Source organism: Artemia sp. Qi Xiang Cuo, chromosome 14 (genome assembly GCF_049724085.1).
Source record: "Artemia sp. Qi Xiang Cuo chromosome 14, ASM4972408v1, whole genome shotgun sequence".
NCBI classification, from domain to species: Eukaryota; Metazoa; Arthropoda; class Branchiopoda; order Anostraca; family Artemiidae; genus Artemia; species Artemia sp. Qi Xiang Cuo.
This window is the reverse complement of record NC_142807.1, coordinates 49,046,894-49,069,260: the sequence shown is the minus strand read 5'-3', so window position 1 is coordinate 49,069,260 and position 22,367 is coordinate 49,046,894. Positions and strand designations below refer to the sequence as shown.

The 22,367-nt window shown below is 34.6% G+C and overlaps 1 protein-coding gene across 1 annotated transcript in view; it reads left to right on the top strand.

The window, feature by feature from the left end:
• The window catches only part of LOC148944563 (glycogen debranching enzyme), a 106,809-nt gene extending 85,276 nt beyond the window's left edge, over positions 1–21,533 (top strand). The window contains exons 21-25 of the mRNA XM_089100461.1: positions 2,602–2,817; positions 9,819–10,027; positions 12,663–12,848; positions 15,492–15,728; positions 20,983–21,533. Of these exons, the coding sequence (XP_088956587.1) occupies positions 2,602–2,817; positions 9,819–10,027; positions 12,663–12,848; positions 15,492–15,728; positions 20,983–21,027 (893 nt within the window). The 3' untranslated portion in view covers positions 21,028–21,533. The remainder of the gene's footprint in view (positions 1–2,601; positions 2,818–9,818; positions 10,028–12,662; positions 12,849–15,491; positions 15,729–20,982) is intronic.
• Positions 21,534–22,367: the final 834 nt, after the last annotated feature.

Sequence of the window (22,367 nt, the reverse complement as noted above, 5' to 3'; positions counted from 1 at the left end):
AGACACATGGGTTTGTGTTCATACTAAGGTCTTGTACGTGTAACCTGCATGGTACCTTTTCATTGTGAGGAGCACTCTGTTTTCAGTAGTTTTTGGGAGGTCCCGGTAGGTGGCTATGTGACGACATCTACTTTGGGATAATTATGTTAGATGCAATATTATTTATAAGGAAGTTCTAAATGTATAAAATCGCCAGTGTGTGCACTTTACGATAATACAAACTTCTTGAATTTTAGTAGATAGTAACTAAAACTCTGTGTTTGAAATCAAAAAACTCTGTTTTTAGGTACCAATAGTTGCTTAATTACCTTATAGTGATAGACTATTTGAAATCTGAATGGCATCGGCAACAGGAGCAGCTGTATTTTGATTGCACAAATGATTTGCAGCTATTCCGGCACAAAATTACGCTTAAGTTGTGAATTGATCAATTCAGTATGATAACAGCATAGTTTTCATTGCTAAATTTGTTGGAGTTGATGTTGTAAAATGTGTTCCATTCAAAAACTCTGCTGTTTTTCGTTTGGCTTTTGAATATGAATTCCTTATAGTCTGAATAAAGCTTCCGCGCTGAAGGAATTTGCTTGTCCGTAAAATTACCCAGTTTTGTAACACCATTTAAGGAGTAAGAGCTTCTGTAAAATAATTTTAATACCTTGGTGGGGTTTACAATATCTCCGCTATATCATATTTTCTTCTTGTTTTATGCTGTACTAAAGAGAGAAGCGGTTCATAAAGATAAATGAAATGGTCAATGCTTACCTTGCTATTTGCCATGCCAAAGAAATTAGTTACCAAGCAGAAGATGGACAATGACTGCGTTCCTCAGTAATAATTGCAATTAAATACAATAACAGGCAGTTAATTATTGAATTTATCCCAGTGAGTTTTTTTTTTTTTTTTTTTTATGCTAAAAACTATCTATTCAGATTTATCCTGCAAATTTTAGGTGATGAATCCCTGAAGTTCAGTTAGAAGTATTAAATTTGAAACTCGTTAAAGAAGTTTCAAAGTTGCATTTTAAGGATTGCTTGTGTTGAGAGACTGCTCCACGTGGCAGTTTATATTGTCTTTTTCATAGGGCTTTTTTTAAGGTTTTGTTGTTTTGGGGTCTAATATAAGTTGTTTTATGATTGTAAGCATATAGATAAAACCATCCAGAGCCAATGATGGCATATATCGCGAAATACCGACGTTTCTGTTTCCAGGTCTTTTTTATAGAGACAGGTGGCAAGCCTGTTGCCCAACCTCGCGGCAGCTGGAATCGATGCCCGGCCATGTTTGTAAGCCGCAAACATATTCTACATTATGATCTTTTTTTAAATATTATACAAAGTTTTGTGGTTTTTATTGAGAGTAATGAATGACACAAGTGTATGTCAAGTGGTTAAATAATTTCCTAGAAATGCCGGTGGACGGGTTCAAGTTCAAGTTCAATCATTTTTATTATTAACATATACATGTATATAATTGACATCGGCCCATGGGGAGACAAGCTCGAAAAACTAGGCCTAGACAAAGATACAATAACAAATTACACTACAATACAAAGATCTATTTGTACATCTTCAACGCAAAACTTTAATAAAAAAGAAATCTCAAATCTTCTCCAACAAATAGACAGAATGTCAATAGTACACTTGTTTGTCTATAGTCTAATTGATCAGTTACAGAGAGAGTCCCTTAGGGCTCTTCGAAGCAGCTATCTGTATACTTGAAAATTGTGCATTGTATATAAATTACACTTGTTACAGTACGCATGATCGTTAAATAAGCCAGTATCCTACTCGCTGTCAAAAAGGAAACTTAAAAAAGCAAGGGCAAGACAAAAAAAAATAAGAAGAAGAAGAAATGGGGTAAATAAAAATAACCATTGACTAGACATTTGGGTGACCAGGTGAAACTAGACCATATAATTGGAAAGATGGTATTTGCCATAACTACTGAAACAGGTTTTTTTTTAGCCATTGCTTAAATACAGGAACGGTTTCCACCAGTTCAATGTAGCCTGGAAAAGCAATGTAAATAAATGGGCTCCTGCTGCTAATAGCATGGTCTGCCGTAATCCAGTTGCACTGGAATAGTTTTGTACTAAATTATTAGCCCACTGAGTCTCATAGATGCAATTTTTCTTATCTAAATAAAAAACACATAATCAAATATTGCCAAGGCCATTTGAACAATTAGGCTAATGCTATTTGGACACTGATACACAGAATTGTCCACGCATATTTTCAGCTTTGAAAAATAAATCTGTCTGGATACTTCTGTCATTCAGTATTCCCAACAATTCAAATCTTCTTCTTCTGTGGAATTCAAGCTTGGTTATAATTCGCTACGAAATCACTTACACAAATGACGCACACGTAAAATATACGGCGTGCAGGAAGTAAAAAACAAATTCTAAAAGATGCAAGTTCGCAAAAATGTTTGAGTTAGATGGATCATACATTAATATTTGCCCTGCCGTATTGAATAACCAAGTGTGAGGCACCTAGCATGTTTGAGTTGTGCTTATTCAAAACTTTCTCTTTATGAATGATGTGTTTTGGTTGAACGGCTGAGATGTAGATATATATAAATTTGGTTCCTATTTTTCAGGTTTTGTTTACGGCGGGAATCTTCACAATTGTGGGACTTGGATGGATAAAATGGGCTCATCTGAGAAAGCTGGAACTCGTGGTAAGCCAGCTTCACCGCGAGATGGCAGTGCGATTGAATTGGTCGGTCTCTGCCGCTGTATTGTTGGATGGCTAGCAAGCTGTTTTGATTCTGGTATTTACCCATATGAAGGTGTTTCCAGAGCGGATTCTGAAGGTATAAGCTATTCTTTCTCCTTTTTCTTTTCAAAATATGTGTGACCTCTTTGACTATTGATAAATAAATTAATGCTTTTTGGCATAAATCCACACCGCTGTGACGCCTAGGGAAAGTGGGGAGATGGGTTGCGTTCGAGGATTTTTCCGAGGGATTGGGATGGAAATTTTTTTAAATGGTTTTGTCAGGTTCCTTCTTTTTTTTCTTTTTTTTTCTTTTTTTTTTTTTTTTTTTCTTTTTTTTTTTCCCGGAATGCACATGCTTCTAAGATTATTTTACTAAAATTTGACGTTTTATCTTGAATAGATTTGCTCCTTTTTTATCTTTTTTCTGTAATTTTCTATAGTAAGTCTGTCGACCTTAAGCCGCCTCCTTTTCTCTCCGGCTCTTTTTCAGCACTTGAGAATAATTCCCTCGAAAATTTGAACAGTATGAACAATGGCATAAAAATTAACTCCTTTGCCCCTCTCCCTCTTTCTCTCTCTCTCTCTGTCTCTCTCTCTCTCTCTCTCTCTCTCTCTCTCTCTCTCTCTCTTTCTCTCTCTTTTTTTTTTTTAACTGTATAGCCACCAATGATGTGCTAAAATTATTTTTAGTTAAGCTCGTCTTGTAACAGAAGTGTAAAGCACAAACCTCTTCATACGAATAATTTTAATGCAATGTAGCGTATCTTTCCAAGTCAGTGACCAAAGCTTTTTTTTTTTATGTTTCTTTCGAGAAGAAATGAGAAGTTTGAAATTGTTTATACGATACTAGAAGTTTGTACCCTATTGAAAAGTTTCTGTACCATATATGCTTGGCTTGTAGTGAGAGAGAGAGAGATTTATTCTAAACAAACAAACAATTTAACATAAGTTTAGTGGCCACCCCAAGAAGTAAAAACTTGTCCAAGGGGGTGGCAAAAATACACTAACATAACAAAACAATAAAAAAAAAACGAAAAAAATAATAACCTATCTATATCACAGTCCCCAAACAGCACCACAAACCTTAAACCTTAACATTTTCATTAAATTTGCAATCATATTCATAATCATCACCCCCAAGAGCCATAAAAATTTACCAATATCATTATTAAAAAAAAAAAAAAAAAAAAAAAAAAAAAAAAAAAAAAAAACCTAAAAATCATACTTACTAAAAAGCATCCCTTTAATTACTATCTTAAACGAAGAAATATCACCTATATTTTTTGTATTTTGATCAAGATGGTTCCAACTTCTGATCCCCCTGTGAAGCAAAGAAAACATCGATCGGGCCGAAACTACCAGTGGAATAATAATCTCTGCAGATGACCTAGTATTATAATCATGGACAGAAGATCTCAGGTTAGCCAAGTTATCAAAACACGGGAGGTTTATACCCCTCTGAATCCTAAAAATGAATAGAAGTGTATACAACTCCCTTAATCCGGAAGCTGGCAGTATCTTTACACGCTCATACACGTTTCGTACCGACTCCCGGGGTTGTAGGCCATCTAACAGCCGAACAGCGTTGTTTTGTAGAACTCGTATTGGCCGAGCAATAGAAGGAGATGTTCCAAGCCAAACGCTACTACAATACAATATATATGGATGGATAAGGGAATAATAAAGAAGGCGCATAACAAAAAGAGGAAAAAAATGCTTCAGTTTTCTCATTATACCTAGGTTACGAGACACGGTTTTGCAAACATAATGTACATGGCGCTTGAATGATAAAACATCATTAATATAAACCCCCAGGTACTTATAAGAACACACCCGCTTTAAAGGTCCATACTGTGTTGCAATATCCTGAAACCATGGATAAAAATCTGGTGAACGGGAAAAAATAACAAAATTAGTCTTACCCAGATTAATCTTTAATCTGTTTACCCTCAACCAGGAATATAACCTATCAATAGCATCTTTCATGGATGTCTGAAGTAATTCTTCTGTCTTCGCGGTACTAACAGCAACTTTGTCATCAGCAAATAATGACACCGTCTCATTCCTGGGATTTTTGGCCATATCACTAACATTAAAACAACAACTTGGGATACAATCAGGCATATCATTAATGTACAATAAAAAAAGAATCGGACCAAGAACTGACCCCTGCGGGACACCACTAGTCACTGGGCGGGCGCCTGATTGTATACAAGTCATCTCTACAAACTGGTACCGGTTACTAAGGAAACTCCGTATAAAGTCAAGAGCTTTACCTCGGATCCCATAGACCTCGCATTTTTCCAGGAGTAGGCCATGGTCAACTGTATCAAAAGCCTTTTGTAGGTCTAGAAACACTGCACCAACATTAAATCTTTTATCTAAAGATATGTTAATTATACTTGTAAAAAATAACAATGCATCGTCTGTCTTCCTGTCTTTTCTGAAACCGAACTGATTATTGTTCAAAAATTTAAACTTCTCTAAAAAATAGGTCAACCGATTACTGAAACATTTTTCAATAAGATGAGAAATAACTGGCAAGACTGATATTGGGCAATAATTATCCAAATTATTTCTATCACCACCTTTATAAACTGGTGTCACTCTTGCTTTTTTTAAACAATCTGGAAACCTTCCTTGACGGAAGCAATCATTAATCAGTGATGTCAACACCAGATATACAGGGAAAATGTATTTTAGAATTTTTAGGCTAACTAGGTCACTACCGGACGAACTATTTTTCATACTATAGATAATATCCCTTAACTCATCTAATGTAATCATCTTTAGATTTAGCGATACATTTGCAGGAGATGGTAGAGTAGATCCAAAGGGTGGGTCATCTGGAGACGAGGAAATCATATCGGCTCTTTGTAGGCCTACTGAACAAAAATGATTTAAAAACTCATTACATATCCCAGTACCATCTGCAATTATAACCTCATTAACAGTCACTTCTGTTGGTAGAATATTAGACCGCTGACCTATAACATTACGGATTATTTGCCAAGTTTTCAACGGGCTACCTTTAACATCATTAAACTTCATACTAAAATATTTTTGTTTAGCCTCACGGAGGAGATTATTCAAACAATTACGAAAAACACGGTATCGCTCTTTATTCTCATCCGTCGGTCTTAAAGCTTGTGACTTAAACAGTCTATCTCTTACATTTATTTTTCGAAGAAGGTCATGAGTTATCCCTGGCTTCCTCCCATTATGTTTTCGACCTTTCGAATTCTTCACTGCTCCCACTTCCTTAACCATTTCTAGAAGCTTACTATAAAAGAGCGAAAATTTAGTATTTACATCAGTCTCATTTCCAAACAGAGATACCCAATCAATATGAACCATATGATTTTTTAGTTTCAATAGGGCACTACGATCAAAAACTACAACTCTTTTAGTCCGTTCAGGAGTTTCTCGCTTAGGGATAGATACCTCAAATTCTGTAAAAACACCAAAGTGGTCAGATTCCACATTTACAAGAACTCCTGGCGATCTAAAAGGTGAATTGGAAAAAATATTATCCAAAAGTTTTGCAGACGTCCTAGAAACTCTAGCTGGAATGTTAATCGTTGGGAACGGCCCATAAGACATACAAAAATTTAATAACTGAGAAGTCACAAAAGACTCCATATCCAGCATGTTAATATTAAAGTTACCTAGAACAAAACAAGGGTTATTACTAATTTGTACTTTTGCCAGCTGTTCATGAAGATTCTCAAAATATTCTTGAATAGAACCAGACGGTGGCCTATACGCAATTCCTAAATATGTATCAACATTATTCAATTTAACTTGTAATACTAGTGTTTCACACACCATTTCCTTATATTCACTTAGATCATCTCGGACTCTAACATGGAGATCTTCACGAACATAAGCCGCAAGACCCCCGTGTTGACGTAACTCCCGGTTCCGAGTAAACAAAGTATATCTAAAAGAGCAGAATTGTGGTCCTTCAACCAGGTCTCCGTCAAAGCAAACACATGGAAAAGATTACGTTTACCTAGATTCGCTAAAAAATCAAATGTCGTATTTAGGCCCTGACAATTCAAATGAAAAATCCCAAAATCTTCCGATCCACCATGTCGATACTCAACATCACGAAAATCATAACTAAAAACAAATTTAGAATCCTCAGGGGGGATAAAAGCTGGAACCACAAAGTCCAAATTTCTATTAATACATTCATTAAAATAACTATAAAAATTAACCTTCTTATTTTCCAAATCAAATATACTACGAGCCCCCAGGGGTTGAACAAGATCTCTAACCACTATCTATTAAAGATCCAAATGGCCTGTGGTGACGAATAGAGCATGTACCAATTACAATTAAAGATACTCTCTCAATACTCACAACAAAAAATGAAACAAAAATAATCAAAAGAAAAAATGAAAAGATAAAACACCAAAAGAAATAAGATATAAATTCTAAATAAAGGCAAGGGAAGAAAACAATCATTATTAATCACCAAAGAGCACAACATAATCACACAGAGGGTATCCAATCAAAACTCTAACAGCCAATTAAATTACTTAACCTTACATCACAAACTATAAAAACAAATATAATTTTCCTTGATTAACAACAAACAAGCAAAACATTCACTTCTGCTTTCCGAATCGACCTTTTTGACTACGCCCTCCATACTCATTGCTAATAACCGGTCTAGCAAGTTCACTAATTACATAATTCTGAAAATACTTGGCGATTGATCCATCTGGGCGTTTAAATGGAACCCAAAGTGGGAAAGATTTAGAAACCCAAGCATCAAAACGTGCATAACGCAACTGGGTTCGCTTATAAAACAAAATTTTTCTATCTCGACGTAACTCAGGGATAGCATCATCACTAAGAAACGATTCCTTGAATGGACCAATACTCTTATTCTTCAGTTTTTTTGCACTGCGTAATAGACCAATTTTTGTTTCCTTGTCACTTAGTTCAACTTTGAAAAATTTGGCATCCTTTTTACACTGAATAACTTTGAATGGTGGTACTGTAGGCTGTTCTAAACCCACTTTAACAATATCCTGGAACAAAGCAACAGCAACATTTTCACTTTCGCAACCAGCATTCCAAACAATTATGTTTTTACCCCTCTGTTCAATTTCCAGTTTAACAAGCCTATCCGACATTTCCAAAACTGCATTTCCCTGGGCCTTAGCCTCATCAAAAAGAACTGATAATTGTGATTTCAAGAATGAGTTCTCATTTGTTAGAACTTCAATTCTACTATCATGAATAGCAACTTGAGAACAGTGGTCACACTCGGTCACCTCTAATTTGGAAACACCATCGTCTAGTGTTTTTAACTTATCATTCACCATGTCTAGTTTTCTACCATTTTCTTGGACATCTTCAAGTACTTTATTAAAATTCTGTGATAAAGTTTCCACAGTAACTTGGGTGATAGAACTTCCGGTACTATTAGCTGTAGAATTCAACGGGTTTTCTGAGTCCTCAGCGGGACGATTACGTTTGCGATTACGACCCATACCAATTCAACTTCGCCCACTTCAAATAGAGAAATTATTTGTTTACTCACTCTAATTTTAACGTACTGTTGGCTTTGGCCGTTAATTACTAGCACGGCTAAAAATATAACCAGGACAGGTACGCCTCAATAATGGCTAAATATCAAACTTGGGTGATAGAAGCGGCAACAGGGGAATATGGGAAATCCGTGAAGTAATCCAAATCTGCCACTGAACACTGATAACAAGCACCCTCGTGTGAACTATGCTGTTACTCGGGCAAGAGCATAATGATAATTCAAAACATTAAACGAAACTTACTCGCAAGGGGGAGTTTGACTACCCCCCGAAAATCCAAAAAATGTGCTGTTTATAATCCTTTATATTCCAAGTTTTATAATCCAAACGTTGCACAACTAGAATCCTTTTTTACTCAAATGTAATAACTATAGCTATTTACTGCATATATTGATCTTCACCGTACCACAGTAGATTAGATTGCAAAAATTACTAATCTAATGGTGCTCGTAAAACGTTCCAATTTCGTTATGAAATAAATGTTCTTTTACTTCACTGAGATTAGATTGCGAAACTTACTAATTTGATTATGTTCGAAAAAATATCTGTTTTTAGATGGGTGTTATCGCTTTGAACTCTGAATCAATACTGAATACGAGTGGGCCGCACAATACAATAATAAAACACTGGACTTTTATGAAATACTAAAACACATACAATAATAAAACACTGGAATAAGACAAGGACATTTAGCAGATAGGAAGGTTTCTGAAAATGATTTTTTTTTTTTTTTTAAGAGAAGAGATACATATAAATTGGGGTAGAATTAAAAAAAAAACGTAGGAGAATAATTACTGGACTTGAAAGACCCACCGAAAAACTGTCTTTGCAGAGAGAAAAAAGGGGACATCAAAAGGACGATTTTCAAGTTTCTGACTTACCGCTTTCTATCCCTTGCTAGATAAGTCAAAGTCGATTTTTGGAAAGCTGATGTCTAAGCCTGCATAAAATATTTTAGTTCTTTGGGTTTTCATATATAATATATACATATACTTATCATGGTTGCAGCTTCAGATGCAACCTAGCAAAGAATCCTGCCCATAGTAATTGATAGTTTAGAAATATTTTTGGAAAAAAACTGTTATTTTTGTTAATCTTAATTGTAAAAGTTTATTGCGAAAACAAATTAATGAAAATTTCGAAATTTTCTTGAAACCCCTCGAAAATGGTTTCGAATAGCATCAGATCGAAAATGAAAGTGCGCCATAGGAATCAGTGTGGTTAAAAACTCTATTTTTGAAAATTACAGCTCCCCACCTTGTATATCTATATATATAAGCAATTGATAGACATGCCAGGTTTGATATGAAAAGATTTATACCTATACATTACGCTCGCTTTATTTAATTCCAGTTTACCTTAAAAATTGCTATTTCGGACTTCAATAGGTTATTCACAATATTAGCAGTTTTTTTTACCGTACTGAAATTCAAATAATGTCATACATTCAGTTTTTAATTTATCCTATTCTTGGTATTTCTCTTCTGGAATTTTTTAGCCCATCATTAATGTTTTGGATATTTTGCAGGGAATATGGTCACCTGGACATATCGCGACTGGGCAAATAAAATTGATTCAAACTTTGAGAAACTCTTTTTTATTGATATTGAACCGAATCCTTATGAAAGACGTCCTGACTTGATTCATCGGCGAGGAATGTATAAGGATACCTTAGGGTCGGAACATCCATGGGCCGATTATCAGTTCAGACCTAACATTGCTGTTGCGATGGTTGTAGTAAGTATTGAAGTCTCACTGCAAAAAAGTCTTAAGGCCTCCATAATTTTAGGGTTTTATAATTTAGTAATTTTTGGAAACTAGCTCCTATTTGTATTGGACTTCGGTTGGGATTTGACGTCCCCGTCTGGTAGGTATGGTGAAGTCAAGAATTAAGAACCCCCTTCCCTTGCTTCCAAAGAGTTCAAATTGGACCCAAACTCCCGAATTCAATTGTTTTACCCAATCATTAGGGCGTTGATCTCATTATCTGGCAGATGTTTAAACGACGAGAAATTAGTGTCCACCTTTCTCCCCTCTCAGTGAAGGTGAATTGGTCTCGGACTATGAAAAATAGTATCTGATAAATTAAACTTTCCTTCTGATTAAGTTTGGCTGAGATCTTACAGACACTGATAAGTTGAATTTGAAGGCTTTTCTCTGTCTTAAAAATGTAAGATGGGTCTTGGACCTGCATGAGTTTTTGGACATTAGTTTTTACTTCTTCTCTGGTTAAGATTACATCCTCTGGTACATATTTTGATGACAAGAATTTAGGGTCCCCCATTCCCTACAGAGGTAAGATCAGACCGGACACCGAAATATCCCAAGTAGGAAATTTGCTCTTATTCTTCACTGATTTATGTTAAGATCTGCCCGGTCGTTCTGGTAGATATCGCAATGACAAGAATTTAGGGACCTCTCCTTCCTGATGAACAACTATCGAGCCTGGGTATCGGCCCAAAAGATTCACAACCATGACTCTTACTCTCACTTTCAACCAAATTTGATTGAGATCATATAATCTCTTCTGATAGGTGTAGCAATGTGAAAATTTTGGACCCCCCCCCCCTGCTGGTGACAGATTGGGTGTGAACTCGTAAAAGCTGCAACTAGAAACCTACACTTGCTTGCTACCAAATTTAGCTTAGATCTGATTACCCCTTCTGTAAGATGTCTTGATGACAAGAATTTAGGGTTATAGTCTGGATGCCCAGAAGACACAACCAGGACACTAGCTCTTGCTTTACATTATGTTTTGTTAAGATCCAACAACCGTGTATGGTAAAAGTTCGTATGACAAGATTTAAGAAATCTCAAACTTCGCTACTATGATTTGGATCACCATGGCTTGGTCTTATCAGTCTAACACTGGACCTTTGCCCTATGTGCCTTATGTGTAAAGTCTGTCGAAACTGAAGCTTTCGCCTTAACCAGAAACGTCGGTTTCAGTTTCGTGTTAGGTCTATTTAATTTTCTTTCTTTTTAATAACCTTACGTACGAACACTCATAGAAAAGGAGACGTTGACAATAATAATCTGGACTTCAGTAAATTATTGACTTCCAGTAGCTTCTATCTGATAGTTTAAAATAGATATAAACCTTATGTTTATGCATGGATAAGAATTCTCCATTGAAATTCTTTTTTAGGTAAGTTTCCAAACGAGTCCTTTTTTTTATTGAAATTCCTACTATTTAGTAGGAAATGTTACTAAATGTTATGGAAACTTATGAATGATTCTGCTTTTTCCTGTTTCATCCCATACCAGGTAAATATTTGAAATTTTCGTCGTTTACCATTACAGAGCAACAAACCGGAGATCAAGATAAAATAAAAAAATAAAATTATGATAGCAAGTGTTTTGCTCTGCATTACAGTTACACCCTTTTTGGAGATAACATGTGTTTTGATATCAGTAGAGATTTCTTTTAATAGTTAATAGTTAATAAATTTCTTTTAATAGTTACTAACATAAAATTTTAGTAATATTATTATTACTAACATTTATTATTAATGGTCATTCTTCTGTATTTTTTTCGTATTTTCGCTTTTTCCGTTTTTAGCGTTATAAAAACATTAATTTTGCATCTCCTGCAATTTTTACACGGAATTTGAAAATATCGTTTTTTCAATGTTTCCATTAAGGAAAAGTTTTTGTGAAATAAGCAGAAACTGTATAGCACATGCCTTTATGCAGGGTCGGGATGTTATCTTTATTTTAAAAGCTTATTATGCTAGAACTATGAGCAATAGAAAAGATTTGAAGACATTTTTTAAACAAAAAAGAGTAAACAATTGAAATTTAGAATAAAGAGTTAACATAAAACTTCACCAGACACTTGATTTCTTTTACGTTAAAATACCTGCATTTCATTAAAAAAAAATATAATTTCAATTTTTGCGCAAAACTCCAGGTGTTTTATGGAAATGTGGAAAGATTTGATTGTTTTCGTATACAGTTCATGAACTGCCATTAAAATTATTTAGTTTTTACTAAAGAATAGAAAAAATTGAAATACTGACACAGTGCTAGGCACTGTGTAAAAATAGTCCAGTTCATAAAAAAATTATAAAATAGCATTTAGGGATAAGACCATATCCAGCGGAATCTGAGAGTCAAATCTAAGAAAATTAATTTTTTTGATGTTTCAACTCCCTTAACTAGGAAAGCTGAAATATATCCTTTTCAGGGCACTTTTTAAATAATTTCAAATTAAACTTGTATCATCCAGAAAAAATCACTGAACGTGCTCAGGTATCTGTTTGTTTTTGTGTAGGCTATGTGTGTGTGTTTTTTTTTTTTTTTTTTTTTTTTTTTTTTTTTTTTTTTTTTCTGTTATCAATCACTAATTAGAATATTATAATGATTTTAGGCCCCTGAAATGTTTAACCCCCACAATGCCTGGGTTTGTCTTGGTAATATAGAACAAATTCTACTTGGCCAACTTGGAATGAAAACTCTAGATCCTAGTGACTGGGCCTACAGAGGTGATTATGATAACGCCAACGACAGTGCAGATCCAACTGTTGCCCATGGTTTCAACTACCATATGGGACCGGTAATTTCCCTTTTTTTCTTTTTTGAGAAGATAGATATCAAATAATCACTAGTAGGTAATGCACGAGTGATTTTTCGATTACCTGCACAACCTGAATTAATAAGCCAAACTGTCAACTTGAATTAATAAGCCAAATTGAAAATTATAAAGATTGCCCTGTAAATTTATAGATGAAGTATTCTTGAGTTCTCTCGTTGAAATTTTACCATCCCACAGAGCTCTTATTAAGGTCTCATCTTTTTTTTATTAAATTTGGGGCGAATTTATTCACACGAAAGCATTTTTCAATTTGGCTCTTTTGAAACTTTTGAAAAGAGTCAGATTAGTGGCTAGATTTTACGCCATCTCGAGCGAAAAATTTATTCATGTGGGTGAATGTTCAGTTCACTTCAATGTTGGATAGGATTTGGATAAGGTTCGGAAAATTTGTTTCTCTGGCTGGTGAAGTTGTGTTTAAGATAGATGCTATATTTCTGTTTATACACGGGTAAGAATGTTCTATTGACGTTCTTTTTTTAGGTAAGCATCCAAAGGAGTCTTCTTGTCTTCCGTTACTATTATGTCAATTTTGCTGGTATTAAACGATACCGTCTGGAATTCGTAGAGTACCGTCCTTTTGTTGTTTTCGTTTGGCAAAATTTATTGTCTTCTGTGAGAAATTAGTTCAAGTGTTTTCCTTCGTCTCATAGATTGTCAGGTGTGTGTAGGCTACCCGGCTGTAAACTAACTATATATCACAGAAGGAGATGTTTGCTAGAAACCTGGAACTTCAAGTTGGTCAAAAATACTCAAAACTATTCTGCCTCCGAGTCTAGTTTTGGGAATCGTCCTGATGCGGCTAAAAATAGTCCAGTTCATATAAAAATTGTAAAATAGCATTTGACGTAATTGATTATTTAACATAAATAGTTCCTTTCATTTTGAAATGCTAACCCTTAAAGGCAAAGATAAGTTTATTAAAATAAAAACTAAAATAAGTTTATTTTCTTAAATTGATTGGTAAAACGCTTAAAGAAATACCTGGTCTGCTTTCTTAGCTTAATAGGCTACTTTGTTCTTTGATTCGCTTCTCCCATCAGATCCTGCAGCTCACCACTTGAAAACTATTTTTTTCAAAAGTATGTTTTTTTTTTCTTTTTTGTTTAATATTGCTATACAATTAGAAAATATTTAATTAGTTAAGCTTACCAAGGTGCATGGCTGGAAAAAAAAGAAAACTGATGCTCACGGAAATCTTGATCTTGGCAAAAAACAACAACTGAATGAAGTATAGAATCCTTTGAATATTGTGTTCATCTAAAACAAGCTCGTAATTGTTCAGCTTAAGTTGACGTATTGTTTATCCTGACAAAAAACAGCAACTGAATGAAACGTAGAATTCTTTGAATACTGTGTTCATCTAAAGCAAGTTTGAAACTGTTCAGCTGAAGTTGACTTGTTATTCATCCTGATTCTGACTAAAAAAAACCATGTGAATGAAACATAGAATTCTTTGAAAACTGTGTTCGTTTAAAATAAGTTCGTAACTGTTAAGCTTAAGCTGGTTTGTCATTCATCCTGACAAAAAAAAAAACTGAATGAACATGGAATTCTTTGAAAACTGTGTTCACCTAAGACAAGTTCGTAATTGTTCAGCATAAGTTGACTTGTCACTCATCCTGACACAAAACAACAACTGAATGAAACATAGAATTCTTTGAGTACTATGTTTATCTAAAACAAGTTCGTAACTATTCAGCTTAAGTTGATTTGTTACTCAATTATCATTTGTGTTATTTGTGGCCAAATGATGATACAAAAATTTAAGTGCTATTTTTCTTTCCATCCGCAATTTTGAGCTTGAAAGACTAAAAGATATTAGCTAACTAGCTTTCAATTTTATAGAATAAAGGTTTTCTTTCGTTACAGATCGCTACTCTAATAGATTGTCAGGTCTAGGGTATTTGACTAAATACTAACCATATAAGGAGATTACCTCCTTTTCTATCTTGAATCGCTTTTACTTTATCCAGTTCTCACCCTTCCTAAAATATTTTGTGGTTGGTAGTTTCCAAAAGTGTGTAATACTGTTTAATCCTACTACTTCCTTCTTCTTGTTAAGGGTAAAAAAGTGCAATCTTTGGTCTAAATGTTTTAAAAGTTCTGGGAATGGGGGCTTAATATCCTCTAGAATGTTTTTAGGAGAAGAAAGAACCGTTTGGATGAAAAGCTGCTGTGCGTTCTTAGTTGAGTAAGGTATCTCTTTTTTGAAACTTTCTTGCTTCATTCAAGTAAGAAGGATATTCGGTGATGCAAGACGAAGTTTTGTACCTTTTTCAAATTCTATTTTATTTTTTAAAAATACTCCATATCCACTCAGGCAGTCGGGATACCTTTATAACTTTAGATGCAATCGTACTTACCGTTGGTTTAAATTTAGGGGAAAATTAGGTAATGATATTTTTGGTGTGTCTAAAAATATCCTGGTTTTATTTACCGCCTAATTTTTTTTCAAAACTTAAGTAAAAAAATGTATGCCGTTGAAAAAAAAAATGCACAAAAAGGTTTTATACATTCTCAGGACTTTGGAGGAAAAGTTATAAAAAAAATGGTCTCTTTAAAGAGTTTCATTTTTTCTACTGTTTCTCTTAACCTTTTTTTCAGGAGTGGTTGTGGCCAATTGGTTTCTTTCTTCGAGCTAAATTACATTTTGCTGAGCTTATTGGAGGAGAAGAAGAATTGCAACGTAGCATTGGTCGTGTCAAGGAAATTTTGTCAAAGCACTTCGTGACAGTTCAGACGAGTTACTGGAGGTCACTGCCGGAGTTAACTAATAGGGATGGTAGGCCTTGTCATCACAGCTGCCCTGCCCAAGCTTGGAGTATAAGTTGTGTTTTGGAGGTATGACTCACGTTCTGTTCATTTCATATCTCTCTCTCTCTCTCTCTCTCTCTCTCTCTCTCTCTCTCTCTCTCTCTCTCTCTCTCTCTCTCTCTCTCTCTCTCTCTCTCTCTCTCTCTCTCTTCCTCTACTTTTCTTTTTGCGAGGGCTACCAGGCTACTGCAAGATCGAACAGATAACGCTAATGGTTCTTTTAAAAACCACTGCTAATGTCTACGTACTTTTCATGAATTTGCCATGATAAAGCCATCGTAAAATGGCGTGCAGCACCAAAAATGGCCGTTTTGGTACATCATCTTGCGTGAAAATATTGGGAATCGTAACAAGGGCATAATATTCCATAAAGAAAAACCTTTAGTCGGATGTTAACAACCCTCTCCTGTATGCTCCCCCTCCCAGCCCCATATAAAGTTGTTTTTCTATTTTCCTGTTTTCATAAACATTGCCTGTTTTTTGCCACTTTAGCAAATTTTCTTCCACTTTGTGTATGTATCTTATAAACAACTCATCCCATAGCCCTAAAGAGCAAAATTATTTCCTTTTTGGAAAGACTAGAGTAAATCATTTCAATGAAAGTCTGTGAAGAATTCAAGGACGCAAACATAAATATAATCGGTGCTTATGAGCCTTTGATTGAAATATTGGTCGATTTTTTTTCATCTGAAACTTCTCAAAGATACCAGTTATATCTATGTGGCCAACTTGCATATATTTCTGGAATAGTTTAAGATAGGTGGAAGTAAAACATATATTTAATGGTGGCAGGCGTTTACCCCCCCCCCCAGTGATTACCCCCCCCCTCTCCGAGAAATACCCCCTGCGGAAAATACCCCCCCCCTCCCTGGAAAATACTCACTGATCTTTACACTGTGTAAAATTAGAGAACACACCGGTTTTTTCGTTAGTTTCTTCGTTACTTTAGAAATAAATTTGGGCTATAGATTTGCACATTAGGGGGGGGGCGTAAAAGTATAGTGGGTCTGCATGCAAAACGTGTTTGGTACAATTAGTTTCTTTTTAGTTTTGTTGAAAAGTGCTAAGGAACGGAAAAAAGAGGAATTTACACATCAGAAGTATCTTAAAAACCTAGAAAAAAAGCACAAATCACTTTGTGTTGAAAAGACTTCCATATGAACTTCTGCAATTTTTGGCTGCAGCGGGTGCCAAATTAAAAAAAAAATGAAGAAGGAAAAAATGTAGGTGAACAATCCTCAAAATTAAGCTAAAACATATGACACCAAAAAGTTTAAGAAGGTTTGGCTGTCCTTTGAAAGGATAGCTGGCTTTGGGAACCAACAAATTCTAAATTGTTTAAGTTTTTATGGACGAAGGCGTTGTCAAATTCTACGAGTGTGTTTTCTTATCTTCCAAGTTTAAAACTACCACAAATCACCATTAACAAATAAATGAAGCCACAAACTAACAGAAATTACAATAGCTAGCCTAGTCAAATTTAAAACGAGCAAAAAATAAAAGGAGTATGGCTGACAACACCAATGTCTTCTTCAGACCAGAAAATAATTTGCACTTAACTTAAAAAAAAAAAAACGTGTATTGTCAGTTTGATTTACATATTCTGATATCTATTCCTTATAGTCTTAATACTTCTTTATTTGTTAAAGTCAAAAAGTGAAAACATTTGAAATGTATTTTGTTTTCAGTAAAGTGCAAATTATGTTCTGGTCCTGAGGAGGTGTTGGGGTTGTCAGCCATACTCATGCTAATTGTTGCTATTTTGAGTTTGAATAAGTTATTTATTGTAATTAATTAAAACAAACTGTTTCCACAAAATAAGTTTTCCAAAGAAAAGTAAAGAACTCCATTAAACAAAAAATGAGCCAAAATAAAATCAAATTATCTACCAAGCGTGAAACTACCACAAATCAGCATCGATAAATAAATGAAAATAAACTAAAACTCTTAAACTAAAAATCTAAATTAAAACTCCAAACGAAAACTTTAAACTGAAACTAAACTAAAGATCTAAATTTAAACTCTTTCACAACAATTGGGCTAATTTTGAATACGAGCACATATCACCGTCTAGCTCTAAAAATCACAGCTCTAGCAAGCTCCATAATATTGATCACTCCAGCTACTGCCTTATTTTTGATTCGCCTGAAGCTCAAGTATTTTTCTATTTCCAATTTACCAAACAGCCTTTTATTTTTATTATGACACTGTTCTTTGTTAATTTCTTTATCTAGTTGCAACTTAAACCGTAACTCACCAGGGTTTCTATTAATCAAAAATCTTCTGTTTTCCATTTTGTTTGACATTTCTCTTTTAGTATTTACGATGTTAGGTATACTTGAATGTAAATATTCCAAAATTTCTTTGGTATTTGGCCGTTTTTTTTTTATCTTGGTTCAAACACTTTAACAATACACTCTTCGCCAGCAGTGAAATTGGAGATGAGGATTTTCTGCTTTCCAAAGCTTCTGCACACTCCCAAAATATTTCCTGTTTAATAAGTAAAAGTTGTGCCAAGATTACCCCCAAGGACCACGTTGTTACTGGACCTATTCCATAAAGTCTAGTCATTTCTTCCTCGATGTCTTTGTCACTTTTTGAAATGAAAGCGTAATAGTCAGTATTGTATTTTTCTTTCATTCTTTGGTGATAACTTTTCAATTCAGAAGCAGGATATAAAACATCAATTATAAATTCAGGTTTCACAATTTCCTCTTCCATGTCTCTGGAAGAACCAAAATCGATTATAGTTACTTTAAAATTACCATCTATAAGTATATTATTCGTCCTTAGATCTCTATGGGCAATTCCAGATTCTTCTAATCTTGCAACTATTGACACTATTTGGTCGAATATTTTAAGTACTTCATATTCATTCCACCAGTGCCCGTTTTTTTCGTGTTGTTTCATATCTTTTTCAGCTTTGATGGCTAAAGGTAGTATGCATCTAATAAACTGATCCAAATCAAGAGAATTTTCTTGGAATTCTGTAACAATAACAGCATTTTTTTCGTCAACATAAAAGTCAATATATTTTAGGCAACCTTCTATATTTTTGACTTTTTTCAGCCAGTAAATTTCTACTGGGATAATTATTCCCAATATTTCATCACGGATCGTCCTAACTTCTTCTAGTTTTAATATTTTCACAGCAACTTTTCTTCCGTTGTATTTTCTTTCGCTTGCAGGGAGGACAAGTCCATTTCGTCCTCGTCCTAGCTTTGTCTTGCTCAAGCAGTATTTATCATCAAACATCTCGATACTTGACTTTGACCTCTTTTCCAGGTTGCAGCAGCTCCTGGAAACATGACTTAAGTTGGATAAGGGCTCATCATCACATCTAGCTCTAGAAATCATAGCATTAGGGTGGTCAATTATATTTTTCATTCCTGCCAGTATCTTTTTAAGAATTCGCCTGAAGTTTAAGTTATTTTTGCTTTCCAGTATGCCGAAGAGCCTTTTATTATGATTATGACGCTGTTCTTCTATACGGCCAAGAATAAGTTGGTACCAATCTGAACTTGTGCCTCTTTGGTGAATTTGGTTGAAACCTAATTGTCTTCTACAACTGGATTTAACATTACACACGGCATCAATTTGTTGGAAAGGCTCCGAAAAACCTATATTTGCCATGCTACGTGCATAGATATATTTTTAAACCCAATTAAAGTTCCAAATAGTAGTTACTTTTTGCACACAATTAAGCAGCCCATTGTCAAAAATTCTCTTTACCTTACCCATGTAGTAATATATAATAGCTGAAGCACGGTAAACTAGAGTATTAATTTCAATCATCACGTTTTTCATAATCGGTGTAATATTTAAAAGCGGCCTATATTCCACATTACTAAGGATTTTTTTTTTATATAAACAGAATTGTTTATTTTGGCATAGATACGCGTTTCTGTTCTGTTACTTAAATGATGATCACAGTGACGAATAGTTTGGTGCCAGCCATTACTTCCTTCAGTTTTTCGAAAGGGTATGAAGTCTGCAACCAGCTTTTTCTTGTATTTGTCCCTATTATCAGCTGATTTTGCTTCATTTGCAAGTACAAAATCACCAATCTTAGGTATAACATCATTAAGGGCAGGCTCGATGGATTTTCCTTTTGGTTCTGTAGAACGTAATAAATCACTATTAACGGCTGAAATACTTCTTAATTTTTGCAGATGGGTTAACAACCAATTGTTGAAGGTATTTTTCCTGTTGCGTGTACAATACATTTGACAAGAATGACTCAACTCGATTAAAGAACTCGTTATTATTTGGGGGAATGGCGTCATTACATATAATTTTGAATGACGTCAAGCTATAAGAAAATTGACCTCGTCCTATGACGTCATAAGTGGTGTAGCTAGGGTCTTAGCGTCCAGTAGGGCATCGACAAGAGTCTTCAGTCTTCGCAATTTTCTACTGTGATCAGTATATCTTCTTCCTCGAGTTACAAGGACATTACAGGAAATAATAGCAATGATGTATTATTAAAAATAATGGTATACTGGCATCAGTTTTTTGCCCAATCATTTATTATTAAGAGTAATTGAAGCTCTGATGGCATACGTTTATAGAAAATGATAATTGATAGGACAAAAAAACTGATGCTGTTTAGCTGACAGTCGCTATTCTGAACCTATTGCGTTATTACTTAAAAGCGTCATAATAATTATAATTATCATGGTCATAATAAAACATTCTTATAAAAAAATAGTTGACTTTTCCTAAAGCTAAAAAATGCAAAAGAATATTTAATCTGTAAACATGAAGTCAATGAAGTCAAACAATAGAAATCATTCCTGCACAAGATCTGTGCCTTTAGCACCTCACCATCATCGACAATGAAATTTATTAGAATAGATGATTAGAAGAAATTCATTTTTCCTTAAACAGGCTGATTTTTTTATGCTACATGTACAAGGTTTGTATTTAGTTACATAAACTAATTGCAAAAGCTATGTAACTAGTGATGATAGGGAGGAGTACGAAACTAATAGCAATTACTCGCATAGCAGCGCTGTAGTGGAGTGTGATAAATTTCAGGTGGTATAATTGTTTATGGCAAAAGAATCTTTCCGTGGCGATTTTTTTTTGTTTTTGTAACCCTCTTAGTTTGAATATTTTGAGGTCCTGGGTCTTAAATCTGATTAATTTTTTGTTCATGATGTTTAATTAGTGGCATTTCAATCTAATTTTGTCATCATCTGTTTTTGCGAGAATTTTTGTGAAATTTATAAATAAGGTTGATTATTTAGGTTTTACCTGATTGTTTTTGTCTTTTAAGGTGTTGCAGAAACTGGACGAATTGGAAGCCCGTCAACCCGTTTGATATGAGTACCCCCATCGCAACTCCTCATCGAAGCCTCATCAGTCTCTGCCGAATTTTTTGAATAGAATCTCTTGTAGCCAAACTGCGCGTCTTGCGTACTTCAATTATGCACGCTCAGAACTTCCTGCGTATGTCGAAATGGGGGGTGGGGAGATGACAGGGGTTGCGAGTGGTTTTTGGACTAGAAATGTCCGATTTGAATGCAATAATAAAAAGAGTGATATGTGTTTTAAAAAGGGTAGAATGTTTTGCTGTAATATTACTTGTTGTTCTCAAGACTCATATTCTGTAGCTGAATTTCTTCCTGAATCGTCAGTGAAAGGTAAAAGGCTTCAATTGAGGCAACTAGTAATAATTTGTTTGATTTGTATTGTTTTAGCGTTAATTCTAGTTTTAATTACGTCCTTACTTTAGGATGTTTGATTGATCGCGGACCTGACTTCTTTTTCTCTCTCTTTGCTTTTGTTTGTCGTTTTGTTTGAAATTATAGTTTGCTGCTATTCAAATTTGTGTTTTTGGAATTTCGCCAGGCATAGTGGCTGAGTTCGGGCTTGTTGCACTCTCTTGCTTTTCAGAAAGAGTTGTCTGCGAGGCAAATCCAGTGTTTCTATTTCTCTTTTAAAAAACCAGAAAGACAAACTAGCAATTTTGTAGCATCTATTTGCAATGATATTTTATATGGTGCAGAACTTGTGAGCAGTGAAACTAATAAATTGAACTGTAAAAAAAAAACTGTAGAAGTGGAGACACCGGAGAAATCAGATAAATTCCTTCTTTTTTGTAATTTAGTGCCAAATTGCGTAGTTGGCTTTTTATGCTGTGTACTCATCATTTTGTGTAAGGAATTCATCCCCCAAAATTTTCATTAATGAATTAAAGATATGTTTGTACAAGCTAGACGTAAATACAATCTAAGACCACACTGGCTGTACATGACAAATGAAACTCAGAGAGGAAAGAAAATAACAAAATGAAAAATAAAATAAAAAAAAGGTTAAAAAACGAGGAGCTTGTCAGCCAGTGGCGAACCATGAAGAAGAAGAAATAAGCAAATAATTCGACAAGGACCTCCGCCAAGTCGTCCTCAGTGCTAAACAAAAAAGAAACCAACGAAAATCAAGCCTTTCAAAGTTTGTCTGACAACGACAGAACAAAAACCAAATAAGAACCAGGTTGGAATCAATGAAAAATAAATTTACCAAGATGATTGAGCAATAATCCTTTGTTTTGCTATAGCTTTAGCTGGTGTACAAATTCGGTCATCATTTGAAGTGCAAATAGGTTCTCTCAAGGTAGACCGGGCGAAAATATTGATTGAGTCATCCAAAATTAAATTGTCA